At 48.5% G+C, this 17,069-nt stretch overlaps 2 protein-coding genes across 6 annotated transcripts in view; one reads left to right on the top strand and one right to left on the bottom strand.

Moving 5' to 3' along the window:
* Positions 1-7,478, bottom strand: part of sec24a (SEC24 homolog A, COPII coat complex component) — a 53,727-nt gene extending 46,249 nt beyond the window's left edge. For 2 of the 5 annotated variants that reach the window (XM_079585601.1, XM_079585602.1), the window contains exon 1: positions 6,110-6,403. In XM_079585601.1, coding sequence (XP_079441727.1) covers positions 6,110-6,164 — 55 coding nt within the window. In that variant the 5' untranslated portion in view covers positions 6,165-6,403. Of the gene's footprint in view, positions 1-6,109; positions 6,404-7,457 lie in introns of those variants that run through there. The other 3 variants (XM_079585599.1, XM_079585600.1, XM_079585603.1) reach the window with 2 other exon arrangements.
* Positions 6,760-17,069, top strand: part of sar1b (secretion associated, Ras related GTPase 1B) — a 22,640-nt gene continuing 12,330 nt past the window's right edge. Inside the window, exons 1-2 of the mRNA XM_079585612.1 lie at positions 6,760-6,944; positions 13,400-13,475. Of these exons, the coding sequence (XP_079441738.1) occupies positions 13,418-13,475 (58 nt within the window). The 5' untranslated portion in view covers positions 6,760-6,944; positions 13,400-13,417. The remainder of the gene's footprint in view (positions 6,945-13,399; positions 13,476-17,069) is intronic.

Below are 17,069 nucleotides of genomic sequence, written 5' to 3'. Positions count from 1 at the left end.
GCAGAATGCGTCCGACTTCACTTCCTCCCCACCTGCACGTGGCAACTCTCGCCGATCGGTTACATCCAGACGCATCCGAATTTCGAACACACCTAAGATCTCTGTTACATTAAGCTTGTTCGACTTGAACCGGCGCTGCAGACAGATTGGTTTATGACATCAAAGTACCATCTGCTCTCTAATCGCGGTATTTGGATGTCATTCACCAATCGGTCTGTGCAGTGCTGGTTCAAGTCGAACAAGCCTATCAACTCAGCTTATGGAAGCTCTGCCCCCTTCTGAAGTTCCCGCCCATCTTATGGAAGCTCTGCCCCCTTCTGAAGTTCCCGCCCCTCTTATGGAGGCTCTGCCCCCTTCTGAAGTTCCCTCCACTTTAATGGAGGCTCTGCCCCCTTCTGGAGTTACTGCCCCTCTTATGGAGGCTCTGCCCCCTTCTGGAGTTCCCACCCCTTTAATGGAGGCTCTGCCCCCTTCTGGAGTTCCCGCCCCTCTTATGGAGGCTCTGCCCCCTTCTGGAGTTCCCGCCCCTCTTATGGAGGCTCTGCCCCCTTCTGGAGTTCCCACCCCTTTAATGGAGGCTCTGCCCCCTTCTGGAGTTCCCACCCCTTTAATGGAGGCTCTGCCCCCTTCTGGAGTTCCCACCCCTTTAATGGAGGCTCTGCCGCCTTCTGAAGTTCCCTCCCCTCTTATTGAGGCTCTGCCCCCTTCTTGAGTTCCAACCCCTCTCATGGAGGCACTGCCCCCTTCTGGAGTTCCTCCCCCTCTCATGGAGGCTCTGCCCCCTTCTGGAGTTCCCACCCCTCTTATGGAGACTCTGCCCCCTTCTGAAGTTCCCACCCCTCTTATGGAGGCTCTGCCCCCTTCTGAAGTTCCCACCCCTCTTGTGGAGGCTCTGCCCCCTTCTGGAGTTCCTCCCCTTCTCATGGAGGCACTGCCCCCTTCTGGAGTTCCCACCCCTCTTATGGAGGCTCTGCCCCTTTCTGAAGTTCCCACCCCTCTTATGGAGGCTCTGCCTCCTTCTGGAGTTCCTCCCCCCTCTCATGGAGGCTCTGCCCCTTTCTGAAGTTCCCGCACCTCTTATGGAGGCTCTGCCCCCTTCTGGAATTCCTGCCCATCTCATTGAGGCACTGCCCCATTCAGGAGTTCCCACCCCTCTTATGGAGGCTCTGCCCCCTTCTGAAGTTCCCACCCCTCTTATGGAGGCTCTGCCTCCTTCTGGAGTTCCTCCCCCCTCTCATGGAGGCTCTGCCCCTTTCTGAAGTTCCCGCACCTCTTATGGAGGCTCTGCCCCCTTCTGGAATTCCTGCCCATCTCATGGAGGCACTGCCCCCTTCTGGAGTTCCCGCACCTCTTTTGGAGGCACTGCCCCCTTCTGGAGTTCCCGCACCTCTTATGGAGGCACTGCCCCCTTCTGGAGTTCCCGCACCTCTTTTGGAGGCACTGCCCCCTTCTGGAGTTCCTGCTCCTCTCATGGAGGCACTGCCCCCTTCTGGAGTTCACACCCCTCTTATGGAGGCTCTGCACCATTCTGGAGTTCCCTGCACCTCTTATGGAGGCTCTGCCCCCTTCTGGAGTTCCTCCCCCTCTCATGGAGGCACTGCCCCCTTCTGGAGTTCCCGCTCCTATTTTGGAGGCACTGCCCCCTTCTGGAGTTCCTGCCAATCTCATGGAGGCTCTGCCCCCTTCTGGAGTTCACACCCCTCTTATGGCGGCTCTGCACCATTCTGGAGTTCCCGCACCTCTTATGGAGGCTCTGCCCCCTTCTGGAGTTCCTGCACCTCTTATGGAGGCTCTGCCCCCTTCTGAAGTTCCCACCCCTCTTATGGAGGCTCTGCCCCCTTCTGAAGTTCCCGCAGCTCTTATGGAGGCTCTGCCCCCTTCTGGAGTTCCTCCCCCCCTCTCATGGAGGCACTCCCCCCTTCTGGAGTTCCCACCCCTCTGCCCCCTTCTGGAGTTCCTCCCCCTCTCATGGAGGCACTGCCCCCTTCTGGAGTTCCCATCCCTCTTATGGAGGCTCTGCCCCCTTCTGAAGTTCCCACCCCTCTTATGGAGGCTCTGCCCCCTTCTGAAGTTCCCGCAGCTCTTATGGAGTTCCTCCCCCCCCCTCTCATGGAGGCACTCCCCCCTTCTGGAGTTCCCACCCCTCTGCCACCTTCTGGAGTTCCCACCCCTCTGCCCCCTTCTGGAGTTCCCGCACCTCTTATGGAGGCTCTGCCCCCTTCTGGAGTTCCTCCCCCTCTCATGGAGGTACTGCCCCCTTCTGGAGTTCCCACCCCTCTAATGGAGGCTCTGTCCCCTTCTGAAGTTCCCACCCCTCTTATGGAGGCTCTGCCCCCTTCTGAAGTTCCCACCCCTCTTATGGAGGCTCTGCCCCCTTCTGAAGTTCCCGCAGCTCTTATATGGAGGCTCTGCCCCCTTCTGGAGTTCCTGCCCATCTCATGGAGGCACTGCCCCCTTCTGGAGTTCCCACCCCTCTTATGGAGGCTCTGCCCCCTTCTGGAGTTCCTCCCCCCGTCTCATGGAGGCACTCCCCCCTTCTGGAGTTCCCACCCCTCTTATGGAGGCACTGCCCCCTTCTGAAGTTCCCGCACCTCTTATGGAGGCTCTGCCCCCTTCTGGAGTTCCTGCCCATCTCATGGAGGCACTGCCCCCTTCTGGAGTTCACACCCCTCTTATGGAGGCTCTGCACCATTCTAGAGTTCCCGCACCTCTTATGGAGGCTCTGCCCCCTTCTGGAGTTCCTCCCCATCTCATGGAGGCACTGTCCCCTTCTGGAGTTCCCGCACCTCTTTTGGAGGCACTGCCCCCTTCTGGAGTTCCTGCCCCTCTCATGGAGGCACTGCCCCCTTCTGGAGTTCACACCCCTCTTATGGAGGCTCTGCACCATTCTGGAGTTCCCGCACCTCTTATGGAGGCTCTGCCCCCTTCTGGAGTTCCCGCACCTCTTATGGAGGCACTGCCCCCTTCTGGGCTGCAACAACGAATCGATAAAATCAATTATCAAAATAGTTGGCAACCAATTTCATTATCGATTCGTTGTGTCGCGCGACGCGGAGATGTTAAAAAAAAAATAATAATAATTTTACTTGAGCGCAGAGCTATGAGGCGCCGGACTGGACAAAAGCGAAGCGAACTCCGTGAGCGACACTGCGATTGAGACACGCGTGTTTGCGCGCGAGTGTGTCTGCACGCGCAAGAGACCGAGTGTGTCCGAGAGCGCGCGATATAGAGTGTGTTTGCGCGTGAGTGTGTCTGCGCACGAGAGAGACCGAGTGCATCTGAGAGCGCGCGACAGAGACCGAGTCTATTTGCGCGCAAGAGAGACCGAGTGTGTCCGAGCAGCACTGAATTTTTCATTCTTTACTCTTAAGTCTAAATGACTCAGAGAAACTTAACTATATGCTCGGAAAGGATGAGCTGCAAAATATTTTTTTGTGAGTGTGTGCGTCTGTGAGTGTGTGCGTCTGTGAGTGTGTGCGTCTGTGAGTGTGTGCGTCTGTGAGTGTGAGAATTTGTGCGTCTGTGAGTGTGTGCGTCTGTGAGTGTGAGAATTTGTGCGTCTGTGAGTGTGTGCGTCTGTGAGTGTAGTGTGGAGAACAAGTTCTGACGTTTAAAGAAATCCTGTTAAGTTTTCTGATTTGTATTTTTCTTTATTTTTTTTTTATTATTTATTGTTCTGACAGCTCAGGTCCCTTAAACAAAAATATACATCTTTTTGTGCACTTTATTTAAAAAAAAAGTCCTCTATATTCCTATAGTCCTATATATATGCAGATTTGCCTTGTACAACATCAGAAGGATCAGGCCCTTCCTATCAGAGCTACACAACTCCTTGTTCAGGCGCTTGTTCTATCCAGACTGGACTATTATAATGCTCTCCTGGCTGGTCTCCCAGCTTGCTCTGTCAAACCTCTGCAACTGATCCAGAAGCTGCAGCTAGAGTGGTCTTCAACGAGCCAAAGAGAGCACACGTCACTCCTCTCCTCACCAAACTGCACTGGTTGCCGGTTGCCGCTCGCATCAAATTCAAGTCACTGACGTTTGCCTACAGAACAACCACTGGCACTGCTCCCTCATACCTGAACTCATTACTTCAGACTCATGTGCCGTCCAGAAACTTGCGCTCTGCAAGCGAGCGGCGTCTGGTGGTGCCATCTCAAAGAGGCACGAAATCTCTCTCTCGGACCTTTACCATGACTGTTCCTGCTGGTGGAATGATCTGCCTAACTCAGCCAGAGCTGCTGAGTCTGTAGCCATCTTTAAGAAACTGCTGAAGACGTATCTTTTTCGGCAGCACTTAAGCACTTGATTCAGCACTACTAACACTTTCTTTTCTTATCTATTCTAAAAAAATAATAATAATAAAAATAATTTTATACATATATATATATATATATATATATAGTGTTGCATTGTACTGTGAAGGGTCATAGCACTTACATACTGTTGTCCTACTGCTAGTTTAATTGCTTAAATTGGAGTAGGAACATAATTATTTTATCAAATGCATATTATAACGTTATTACTCTAATGAAAGCTGCCTTGCGTGCAATTTAACTGTGTATATGGAGATCAGTTATTGGTTTTAACCTGTAATATGATCAGTGTTGTGTGTAATGCAACTACTTTTTCGGGTAAAAAGTAGTGCAACGTGCTACTACTGAAAATTTGGTAATAAAAGGTAGATACTTTTTCAATTCTCCACAACGTTACTTTTCCCAGGGACAGATTTGACAGCGACACGGTCTTCTCGGCTGCCCGCTTGCTATAGTCACAGGCTCCACACGGTACGTGACAGAGACTGGTAGCAGCAGAGCAGTCAATACTATGAATTACTCTGCGCAAACCAAAAGTAATACTACACAACGGATGAAGAAGGGTTGGCATTTAAAACACCAAAAATGAAGGATTGGTATCAAGCAAAATATTATTCGATGAATGTGTGAAAATCGTACCTCTCCCCCACATGCTCACCGGTAAGACGGCGTTCACTCAAATCCGCTCCGACATTACATTTCTCTGTACTGTAGGCTAATAGGCCTACGTGGTGTAGCCTCGTCATTAAAGAAAACAATTTAGTTTCATGTTTATGTTTAAATAAAATATATGTTTTTATTTCATCTATGTTGATAATATGAAGTGAAAAGCATGAGTAAGATCATAAGATACCGATATCGGGAGACAAATGGAGTGGGCAGTTTGACCACTTCATTAAGTTTGTTTTTGTAGAAAGCCTTTCTTTAAAGTGAATTTCGTTTTGTACTAATTGTATTTTAATTGTAATCAATGTTTCATCAACCAATTGGATTTAATAAATAAGAAGTAAATATAGCAGGCAATATAATCAGGACTTCTCATGAGCGCTGGGCCGGCGCGTGAACTGGAGCTCGTCTCGTAATGAACCCAAACTCAGCGTATAAGCTTTGCCTCACAGACCTGAGAGAGATATAGAAAGCTTGAAATGTGTACTGTTAAACAAAACTATTAAAAACGAAAGAAAACTGACTCTCTGCTCATGTAATCCGTATGAAGTGTGCATTTCTCTCTGGCGCGTTCACTACTGCTACCCCCACACTGAATACTATAGTAATATAGTGATTGACAGGTTCCCTGTATAGTGGACAGCATTAGTTCAGGGAGATTAGTTACTTGAGAGAAAATGCCATGTACTTGAGAGCTGATAAGATCAGAACTGGATCGACTCCCACTCTTGTGAAACGAAATCAAATCGATAAATCAGTGTCGAGCCCTGAGAGAAACTCTGACCCGCTCGTGACACTGACAGCAGTGGATCCGCCCGAACCGGCACTGCCGACCGAGCCGTTCTGCCGAGTCGGGTCACCCGTGTGTCCGGATCGTTCTGAAGTTATGAACTTTACTCGGATGACGATCACAGGTTTCGGCCTTCATCGAGCGACGCGACGCACTGGAACGCGTCACTGAAGTGACCAAACTCTGAAGAACTAACTTAGGCCTACGAGCGTCGCGAAACAACACAAGCGTTCACTACCCCGACGCGTTCAACACAAGCGTTCACTACCCCGACGCGTTCAACACTAGCGTTCACTACCCGACGCGACAGCAGCGCGAGTAAGTTAACGTAACTCACCGTTCGTGTACGAGCCTCCGGCGCCGTTCTGTGCCGCGTAGCCGCCGCCGGACATGCTGACAGACGCACGCGTTCCCTCGAGTCGACAAGCGTGTGTGTATGTGTATGCGATCACAGGCCCGCGGCTCCGGCCATTCTCTCGACGCGCTGGATAGCGTTGCACTCCTGAAGATATAAACCAGCGCCTTCCTCTCACCGGAAGTCAAGCGCGAGCTCTGAGCACGCGCATGCGCACTTGGTACACGTGGCATTTCCTGTGGAAAGCCGCTTTCGTCCGTACTGGAAACACGTCCCATTAGTCAAAGCAGAGGCTCGTTTAAATGGGACATTTTCCTGCATTATTAAAACATGCTAAACATTTCACATCACCAAGCAGAAGCGGAGAATCTATAAATCTTTCAATTCCTGCACACACACACACGGATTCAAAAGACATTGTTGTATCATGATCAATATATATTATTGTATCGTGAAAGGTAAAGCGTTAAAGAACAATTTATAATCGATGTCAACACCTAAAACCTATATAAAAAACAAAAGCTACTTATAGTAAATATTATATATATATATATATATATATATATATATATATATATATATATATATATATATAATGTGTGTACTTTAATGAATTGTTTCGTAAATAAACTGTCGTGCCGCTGTTGTTTATGGGGTTGTTTCCGCGCCGGACGGTTTCGGTTGTGACACACGCCGGAAGTGTCGCCATTGCTGTGTGTCGTGGCTGTGAGCGGAGTGTGTTCACTCGACTGGACTCCTGTATTCACTCGTTCATCTGCGTTAGGAAGAGCCACACTCACCTGTACACACACTCGAGGTGAGTGTTCACCTGCTCAGGTGTTTCTCCGTGTGATTATCGGTGTGTTTCTGCGCGGGGTCCGCGTCTGCCGGGCGCGCTAACGCTAGCGGCGGACTCCAGTTGTGTAACGCCGAACTCCGCTTATTAAACTCGGATCATACCGTGCCATCGGAACCGCGTCGCTCGCGTGCTGTGATGAGCCGGTCTGCGGTGTCGTGGGAGTGCGGCGACGGTCCGCGGCTCGGGCGTTGAGGCAGCGCTAGCTCTGTTAGCATCAGCAGTGACACGTACATCAAACTGCGATAATGAGCTCAGATTATATTCATAATTATATCTCTCACACCCGCGGATCGCGCGACTGTCATCGGTCAGGGCGAAGAAACGAGTCATGGAGATTAAAACACGTTTCATCGGAAATGTTGTGTATTTTAAAGCTTTAATACCGTTTTAAAGCAACAGCAGCTCTTGGTTAACATCACATAAAAGTCGTGATATTCATAATGCTACACATATATGAACATGGTTATTTACCTCACCTGTAGGTCATCAGAAGCTGCTGACAGGAGAAAGCACACATTGACTTCAACACAGACTGTTATTATTATTATTATTTCAGTGTTTTTGTATGTTCGTGATGTTCGGCAATATTTGTTTCATTGCGTCATCATCACGAACATAACAAGCACAACTACGCGATATGATTACAAAATCTTGAACACATTTTAATAATATTTGAATAAAGCCTGAAGATGTAGTCTGGGCATCACTGTGTGTGTATGTGAATATAATTCCTCCAGACGCACAGCAGTGATGTGTGGAAGTTAACCCTGGGTTAATAAAGCCTGAAGATGTAGGCCGGGCATCACTGTGTGTTTATATGTGAATAAAAGCCTAATTGCCCCTGGTTCCTCAGGCCATGCTTCATCTCCATCAGTGTCCTCCAGACGCACAGCAGTGATGTGTGGAAGTTAACCCTGGGTTAATAAGGCCTGACCCTGGGTTAATCTGACCCTGTGTGTGAGTTTTACTCGTATAGATGTGGAGTTAGCGATGAGAGAAATGTCATTTTTGGCCATTTATCTCTGTCGTGACATCATCCGTCGTCACCTGACTGGTTTCTCTCCGTGTTCCTGATTGGTTGAGCTCCTGCATGTTACACCACCTGACTTTGATTTGGTGGACAAACGTTAGCAAGCAGTGAAGGGTCAGAAGATGGCGATCTGGATTCACACAATCTCGAGATGTGTTGTGTAGTGTGTGTGTGTTGTGACGTGTGTGTGTGTGTGTGTGTGTGTGTTGTGACGTGTGTGTGTTGTGACGTGTGTGTTGTGTAGTGTGTGTGTGAAGTGACGGTGAACACTCAGAGACAGCCGTTGTCGTGTGTGTTGTGACGTGTGTGTGTGTGTGTGTTGTGACGTGTGTAGTGTGTGTTGTGTAGTGTGTGTGTGAAGTGACGGTGAACACTCAGAAACAGCCGTTGTCGTGTGTGTTGTGACGTGTGTGTGTGTGTGTTGTGACGTGTGTGTGTGTGTGTTGTGACGTGTGTGTGTGTTGTGACGTGGGTAGTGTAGTGTGTGTGTGAAGTGACGGTGAACACTCAGAGACAGCCGTTGTCGTGTGTGTGTGTTGTGACGTACGTGTGTGTTGTGTAGTGTGTGTGTGACGTGACGGTGAACACTCAGAGACAGCCGTTGTCGTGTGTGTGTGTGACGTGACGGTGAACACTCAGAGACAGCCGTTGTCGTGTGTGTGTGTGACGTGACGGTGAACACTCAGAGACAGCCGTTGTCGTGTGTGTGTGTTGTGACGTGTGTGTTGTGTAGTGTGTGTGTGTGACGTGACGGTGAACACTCAGAGACAGCCGTTGTTGTGTGTGTGTGTGTGTGTGTGTTGTGACGTGTGTGTGTGACGTGACGGTGAACACTCAGAGACAGTCATTGTCGTGTGTGTGTTGTGTAGTGTGTGTGTGACGTGACGGTGAACACTCAGAGATAGCCGTTGTCGTGTGTGTTGTGACGTGTGTGTTGTGACGTGTGTTGTGTAGTGTGTGTTGTGTAGTGTGTGTGTGACGTGACGGTGAACACTCAGAGACAGTCGTTGTCGTGTGTGTGTTGTGATGTGTGTGTGTTGTGACGTGTGTTGTGTAGTGTGTGTGTGACGTGACGGTGAACACTCAGAGACAGTCGTTGTCGTGTGTGTGTGTGTGTTGTGATGTGTGTGTGTTGTGACGTGTGTTGTGTAGTGTGTGTTGTGACGTGACAGTGACAGTGAACATTCAGAGACAGCCGTTGTCGTGTGTTGTGATGTGTGTTGTGACGTGTGTGTGTTGTGTAGTGTGTGTGTGACGTGACGGTGAACACTCAGAGACAGTCGTTGTCGTGTGTGTGTGTGTTGTGACGTGTGTGTTCTGTGTTGTGTAGTGTGTGTGTGACGTGACGGTGAACACTCAGAGACAGCCGTTGTCGTGTGTGTGTGTGTTGTGATGTGTGTGTGTTGTGATGTGTGTGTGTTGTGACGTGTGTTGTGTAGTGTGTGTTGTGTAGTGTGTGTGTGACGTGACGGTGAACACTCAGAGACAGTCGTGTGTGTGTGTTGTGATGTGTGTGCGTTGTGACGTGTGTGTGTGTGTGTGACGTGATGGTGAACACTCGAGATAGCCGTTGTTGTGTGTGTGTGTGTTGTGACGTGTGTGTGTGTGACGCGACGGTGAACACTCAGAGACAGTTGTTGTCGTGTGTGTGTGTGTGTTGTGATGTGTGTTGTGACGTGTACGTGTGTTGTGACGTGTGTTGTGTAGTGTGTGTGTGTGACGTGACTGTGAACACTCAGAGACAGTTGTTGTCGTGTGTGTGTTGTGATGTGTGTGTTGTGATGTGTGTGTTGTGATGTGTGTGTGTGTTGTGACGTGTGTTGTGTAGTGTGTGTGTGACGTGACTGTGAACACTCAGAGACAGTCGTCGTTGACGTGTGTTGTGACGTGTGTGTTGTGTAGTGTGTGTGTGAACACTCAGAGACAGCCGTTGTTGTGTGCTGTGACGTGTGTGTTGTGACGTGTGTGTTGTGACGTGTGTGTTCAGAGACAGCCGTTGTTGTGTGCTGTGACGTGTGTGTGTGTGTGTGACGTGACGGTGAACACTCAGAGACAGTCGTGTGTGTGTTGTGACGTGTGTGTTGTGACGTGTGTGTTGTGACGTGTGTGTTGTGACGTGTGTGTTCAGAGACAGCCGTTGTCGTGTGTAGATGTGAATCCTCAACATCGCAGGATCATTATCTCCGTCACGTCAGCATAACTCAGTGTGTCAGGAGCTCTGGATATAAGTGTGCAGTTCTGATGTACACACTTACCCCTTTTCCACCAACAAGAACCGGGTGCTGGTTCAGAGTTGGTTCTTGCTACCAGTTTGCCTTTCCACTGGCTAGAGCGCCACAACAGAGCCAGATCTTACGTCACTGTATACATCTCATGTTGCCCAGCAACCGCTAGTGCGGTAGCGCCAAACACAAACTCCGCACCGCTACATGGAGGAGTATACACGCGGCGGGACAAAGAAAACACTTTACTGGTGTAATACACTGTGTGTGTGTGTGTGTGTGTGTGTGTGTGTGTGTGTGTGTGTGTGTGTGTGTGTGTTATGATGATGATGATGATTGTTCTGAGTGTGTACGTGATGAAGATGATGATGATGCGGACTCATGCGGCTCGCTCTCCTCGCTGGACACACACACACACTACCGCTCGCTCTCCTCGCTGGACACACACACACACACACACACTACCGCTCGCTCTCCTCGCTGGACACACACACACACACACACACTACCGCTCGCTCTCCTCACTGGACACACACACACTACCGCTCGCTCTCCTCGCTGGACACACACACACACACTACCGCTCACTCTCCTCGCTGGACACACACACACACACACACACACACACTACCGCTCGCTCTCCTCGCTGGACACACACACACACACTACCACTCGCTGGACACACACACACACTACCGCTCGCTCTCCTCGCTGGACACACACACACACACACACTACCACTCGCTGGACACACACACACACACGCTACCGCTCACTCTCCTCGCTGGACACACACACACACACACTACCGCTCGCTCTCCTCGCTGGACACACACACACACACACTACCGCTCGCTCTCCTCGCTGGACACACACACACACTACCACTCGCTGGACACACACACACACACTACCACTCGCTGGACACACACACACACACACACACACTACCGCTCGCTCTCCTCGCTGGACACACACACACACACTACCACTCGCTGGACACACACACACACACTACCACTCGCTGGACACACACACACACACACACACACACTACCGCTCGCTCTCCTCGCTGGACACACACACACACACTACCACTCGCTGGACACACACACACACACACACACACACACTACCGCTCGCTCTCCTCGCTGGACACACACACACTACCGCTTGCTCTCCTCGCTGGACACACACACACACACACTACCGCTCGCTCTCCTCGCTGGACACACACACACACTACCGCTCGCTCTCCTCGCTGGACACACACACTACCGCTCGCTCTCCTCGCTGGACACACACACACTACCGCTCACTCTCCTCGCTGGACACACACACACACACTACCGCTCGCTCTCCTCGCTGGACACACACACACACTACCACTCGCTGGACACACACACACACTACCGCTCGCTCTCCTCGCTGGACACACACACACTACCGCTCGCTCTCCTCGCTGGACACACACACACACACACTACCGCTCGCTCTCCTCGCTGGACACACACACACACACTACCGCTCGCTCTCCTCGCTGGACACACACACACACACTACCGCTCGCTCTCCTCGCTGGACACACACACACACACTACCGCTCGCTCTCCTCGCTGGACACACACACACACACTACCGCTCGCTCTCCTCGCTGGACACACACACACACACTACCGCTCGCTCTCCTCGCTGGACACACACACACACACTACCGCTCGCTCTCCTCGCTGGACACACACACACACACTACCGCTCGCTCTCCTCGCTGGACACACACACACACACTACCGCTCGCTCTCCTCGCTGGACACACACACACACACTACCGCTCGCTCTCCTCGCTGGACACACACACACACACTACCGCTCGCTCTCCTCGCTGGACACACACACACACACTACCGCTCGCTCTCCTCGCTGGCGCTCTCTGCCGCGCGTGAGCAGCGCTTTTTTCACACTGTATATATATATATATATATATGCAAACCTGAGTAGTTTTTTTATTATTAGGCTATTATGTTTTAGTGTTTGCTGTCTTGTAAACATATGGAGTATGACGGAAGCGAGATCAGAGCTGTTCTCTTGCATGTTTCTGTGTTTTACCATTTACATCACTATGATCGTTGTATTCAAACAAAATATAAACTAGTTGATCTGAACTCAGGTAATGGTGACTCGACTACAATACTGGAGAGAGAGAGTGTGTGTGTGAGTGTGTGTGTGTCCATCACCGCGTCACCGTCACACACACCGAGATGAGATTGCTGACGTGTGTATCAGGCGTGTCCTTCACCTTTACTGCTGCTGTTCTTTACTCTAGTTTACACACACACACACACACACACACACACACTGATTAATCCACATCAGTGTGTGTGATCTAACTCTCCTGAAGGCCAGCCTGAAGTCGACTCTTATAATGACTGCGATTACTGAGGTTGATCACCGCAGATATTACACACGCCACACTGAACGATGACAGTAACCCGTGACTCGGCTCTTCTGTAGCGGCTGCAGATCATCTCCACAACAACAGTATCGGACACTGATGTGATGACTGATAAATAACCATCAAATCAATATATGAAGATAAGTGTGAAATCAAATGCTCATTGTGTCATAAGACATAATCATTTAAAACCAGTGGAATAGTTGGCCATCTGATCCTGAGCTGTGCAGAAGATGAGTATACACACACACACACACACACACACACACACACACACAGCTACAGCTACTCTCCCAGAGCGTGTCATAGTTCATGTGTTTGATCATATCTCTCACGTTCCCTCACTTCTCCTCTGGTGTGTACAGAGTCTTCAGATGAACAGAACGTGTGTGTGTGTGTGTGTGTGTGTGTCATTCACCACAACAGTGTGACCGTGTAGAATAGATATTATTTATGCTCATATTTAATAAAGGATCATGACAGGAATGTGTTGGTTTCACTCATGAGTTAAATGTGTTTCTTCTGCGCATTAGTGTGTGTTCCTGCGTTCAGGTGTGTGTATGAATGAGGTCATCATTAATGAAGTGTGTGTTCCTGCGTTCAGGTGTGTGTATGAATGAGGTCATCATTAATGAAGTGTGTGTTCCTGCGTTCAGGTGTGTGTATGAATGAGGTCATCATTAATGAAGTGTGTTCCCCTCTCTTCCAGATCTCCCCCGGCCCGGACATGTCCTTCATATTCGACTGGATCTACAGTGGTTTCAGTAGCGTCCTGCAGTTCCTCGGTGAGTGAGTGTGTGTGTGTGTGTGTGTGTGTGTGTGTGTGTGTGTGTGTGTGTGTGTGCGTGCGCTACAGTGGTTTCAGTAGCGTCCTGCAGTTCCTCGGTGAGTGTGTGTGTGTGTGTGTGCAGTTTTAGCTGCTTTCTTGTTAGCTGATTGATAAGAGAGTCATATAATAACTGTAATCAACACAGAAAGCCTCACCTTGGGCTGAGAGTCGGTGACTGCACAGTTATGGAGATGAAATCAGTTGTAATCTGTCGTCCGCCTCTCTGACCCGGAGTCCCAACTCACACACTCTCTTTACCCCAGGAATAACAGTTAGCTGTGAGCAGAGAACACAGTTTACCTCAGGAATAACAGTTAGCTGTGAGCAGAGAACACAGTTTACCTCAGGAATAACAGTGAGCTGTGAGCAGAGAACACAGTTTACCTCAGGAATAACAGTGAGCTGTGAGCAGAGAACACAGTTTACCTCAGGAATAACAGTGAGCTGTGAGCAGAGAACACGGTTTACCTCAGGAATAACAGTGAGCTGTGAGCAGAGAACACAGTTTACCTCAGGAATAACAGTTAGTTGTGAACAGAGAACACAGTTTACCTCAGGAATAACAGTTAGCTGTGAGCAGAGAACACAGTTTACCTCAGGAATAACAGTTAGCTGTGAGCAGAGACCACCGTTTACCTCAGGAATAACAGTTAGCTGTGAGCAGAGAACACAGTTTACCTCAGGAATAACAGTTAGCTGTGAGCAGAGAACACCGTTTACCTCAGGAAAAACAGTTAGCTGTGAGCAGAGAACACAGTTTACCTCAGGAATAACAGCTGTGAGCAGAGAACACAGTTTACCTCAGGAATAACAGTTAGCTGTGAGCAGAGAACACCGTTTACCTCAGGAATAACAGTTAGCTGTGAGCAGAGAACACAGTTTACCTCAGGAATAACAGTTAGCTGTGAGCAGAGAACACAGTTTACCTCAGGAATAACAGTTAGCTGTGAGCAGAGAACACCGTTTACCTCAGGAATAACAGTTAGCTGTGAGCAGAGAACACAGTTTACCTCAGGAATAACAGTTAGCTGTGAGCAGAGAACACCGTTTACCTCAGGAATAACAGTTAGCTGTGAGCAGAGAACACAGTTTTCCTCAGGAATAACAGTTAGCTGTGAGCAAAGAACACAGTTTACCTCAGGAATAAAAGTTAGTTGTGAGCAGAGAACACAGTTTACCTCAGGAATAACAGTTAGCTGTGAGCAGAGAACACAGTTTACCTCAGGAATAACAGTTAGCTGTTAGCAGAGAACACAGTTTACCTCAGGAATAACAGTTAGTTGTGAGCAGAGAACACAGTTTACCTCAGGAATAACAGTTAGTTGTGAGCAGAGAACACAGTTTACCTCAGGAATAACAGTTAGTTGTGAACAGAGAACACAGTTTACCTCAGGAATAACAGTTAGTTGTGAGCAGAGAACACAGTTTACCTCAGGAATAACAGTTAGTTGTGAACAGAGAACACAGTTTACCTCAGGAATAACCGTTAGTTGTGAGCAGAGAACACAGTTTACCTCAGGAATAACAGTTAGTTGTGAGCAGAGAACACGGTTTACCTCAGGAATAACAGTTAGCTGTGAGCAGAGAACACAGTTTACCTCAGGAATAACATTTAGCTGTGAGCAGAGAACACAGTTTACCTCAGGAATAACAGTTAGCTGTGAGCAGAGAACACAGTTTACCTCAGGAATAACAGTTAGCTGTGAGCAGAGAACACAGTTTACCTCAGGGATAACAGTTAGCTGTGAGCAGAGAACACAGTTTACCTCAGGAATAAGTTAGCTGTGAGCAGAGAACACCGTTTACCTCAGGAATAACAGTTAGCTGTGAGCAGAGAACACCGTTTACCTCAGGAATAACAGTTAGCTGTGAGCAGAGAACACCGTTTACCTCAGGAATAACAGTTAGCTGTGAGCAGAGAACACAGTTTACCTCAGGAATAACAGTTAGCTGTGAGCAGAGAACACAGTTTACCTCAGGAATAACAGTTAGCTGTGAGCAGAGAACACAGTTTACCTCAGGAATAACAGTTAGTTGTGAACAGAGAACACAGTTTACCTCAGGAATAACAGTTAGTTGTGAGCAGAGAACACGGTTTACCTCAGGAATAACAGTTAGTTGTGAGCAGAGAACACGGTTTACCTCAGGAATAACAGTTAGTTGTGAACAGAGAACACAGTTTACCTCAGGAATAACAGTTAGTTGTGAGCAGAGAACACAGTTTACCTCAGGAATAACAGTTAGCTGTGAGCAGAGAACACAGTTTTCCTCAGGAATAACAGTTAGCTGTGAGCAGAGAACACAGTTTACCTCAGGAATAACAGTTAGCTGTGAGCAGAGAACAGTTTTCCTCAGGAATAACAGTTAGTTGTGAGCAGAGAACACAGTTTACCTCAGGAATAACAGTTAGTTGTGAACAGAGAACACAGTTTACCTCAGGAATAACAGTTAGCTGTGAGCAGAGAACACAGTTTACCTCAGGAATAACAGTTAGTTGTGAACAGAGAACACAGTTTACCTCAGGAATAACAGTTAGTTGTGAGCAGAGAACACAGTTTACCTCAGGAATAACAGTTAGTTGTGAGCAGAGAACACAGTTTACCTCAGGAATAACAGTTAGTTGTGAGCAGAGAACACAGTTTACCTCAGGAATAACAGTTAGTTGTGAGCAGAGAACACAGTTTACCTCAGGAATAACAGTTAGCTGTGAGCAGAGAACAGTTTTCCTCAGGAATAACAGTTAGTTGTGAGCAGAGAACACAGTTTACCTCAGGAATAACAGTTAGTTGTGAACAGAGAACACAGTTTACCTCAGGAATAACAGTTAGCTGTGAGCAGAGAACACAGTTTACCTCAGGAATAACAGTTAGTTGTGAACAGAGAACACAGTTTACCTCAGGAATAACAGTTAGTTGTGAGCAGAGAACACAGTTTACCTCAGGAATAACAGTTAGTTGTGAGCAGAGAACACAGTTTACCTCAGGAATAACAGTTAGTTGTGAGCAGAGAACACAGTTTACCTCAGGAATAACAGTTAGTTGTGAGCAGAGAACACAGTTTACCTCAGGAATAACAGTTAGCTGTAAGCAGAGAACACTGTTTACCTCAGGAATAACAGTTAGTTGTGAGCAGAGAACACCGTTTACCTCAGGAATAACAGTGAGCTGTGAGCAGAGAACACAGTTTACCTCAGGAATAACAGTTAGTTGTGAGCAGAGAACACAGTTTACCTCAGGAATAACCGTTAGTTGTGAGCAGAGAACACAGTTTACCTCAGGAATAACAGTTAGTTGTGAGCAGAGAACACAGTTTACCTCAGGAATAACAGTTAGTTGTGAGCAGAGAACACGGTTTACCTCAGGAATAACAGTTAGTTGTGAGCAGAGAACACGGTTTACCTCAGGAATAACAGTTAGCTGTGAGCAGAGAACACAGTTTACCTCAGGAATAACAGTTAGCTGTGAGCAGAGAACACGGTTTACCTCAGGAATAACAGTTAGCTGTGAGCAGAGAACACAGTTTATCTCAAGAATAACAGTTAGCTGTGAGC

Source organism: Phoxinus phoxinus (genome assembly GCF_949152265.1).
Source record: "Phoxinus phoxinus genome assembly, chromosome: 17".
Classification (NCBI taxonomy): domain Eukaryota; kingdom Metazoa; phylum Chordata; class Actinopteri; order Cypriniformes; family Leuciscidae; genus Phoxinus; species Phoxinus phoxinus.
This window is presented reverse-complemented; position numbering and strand designations above follow the sequence as displayed.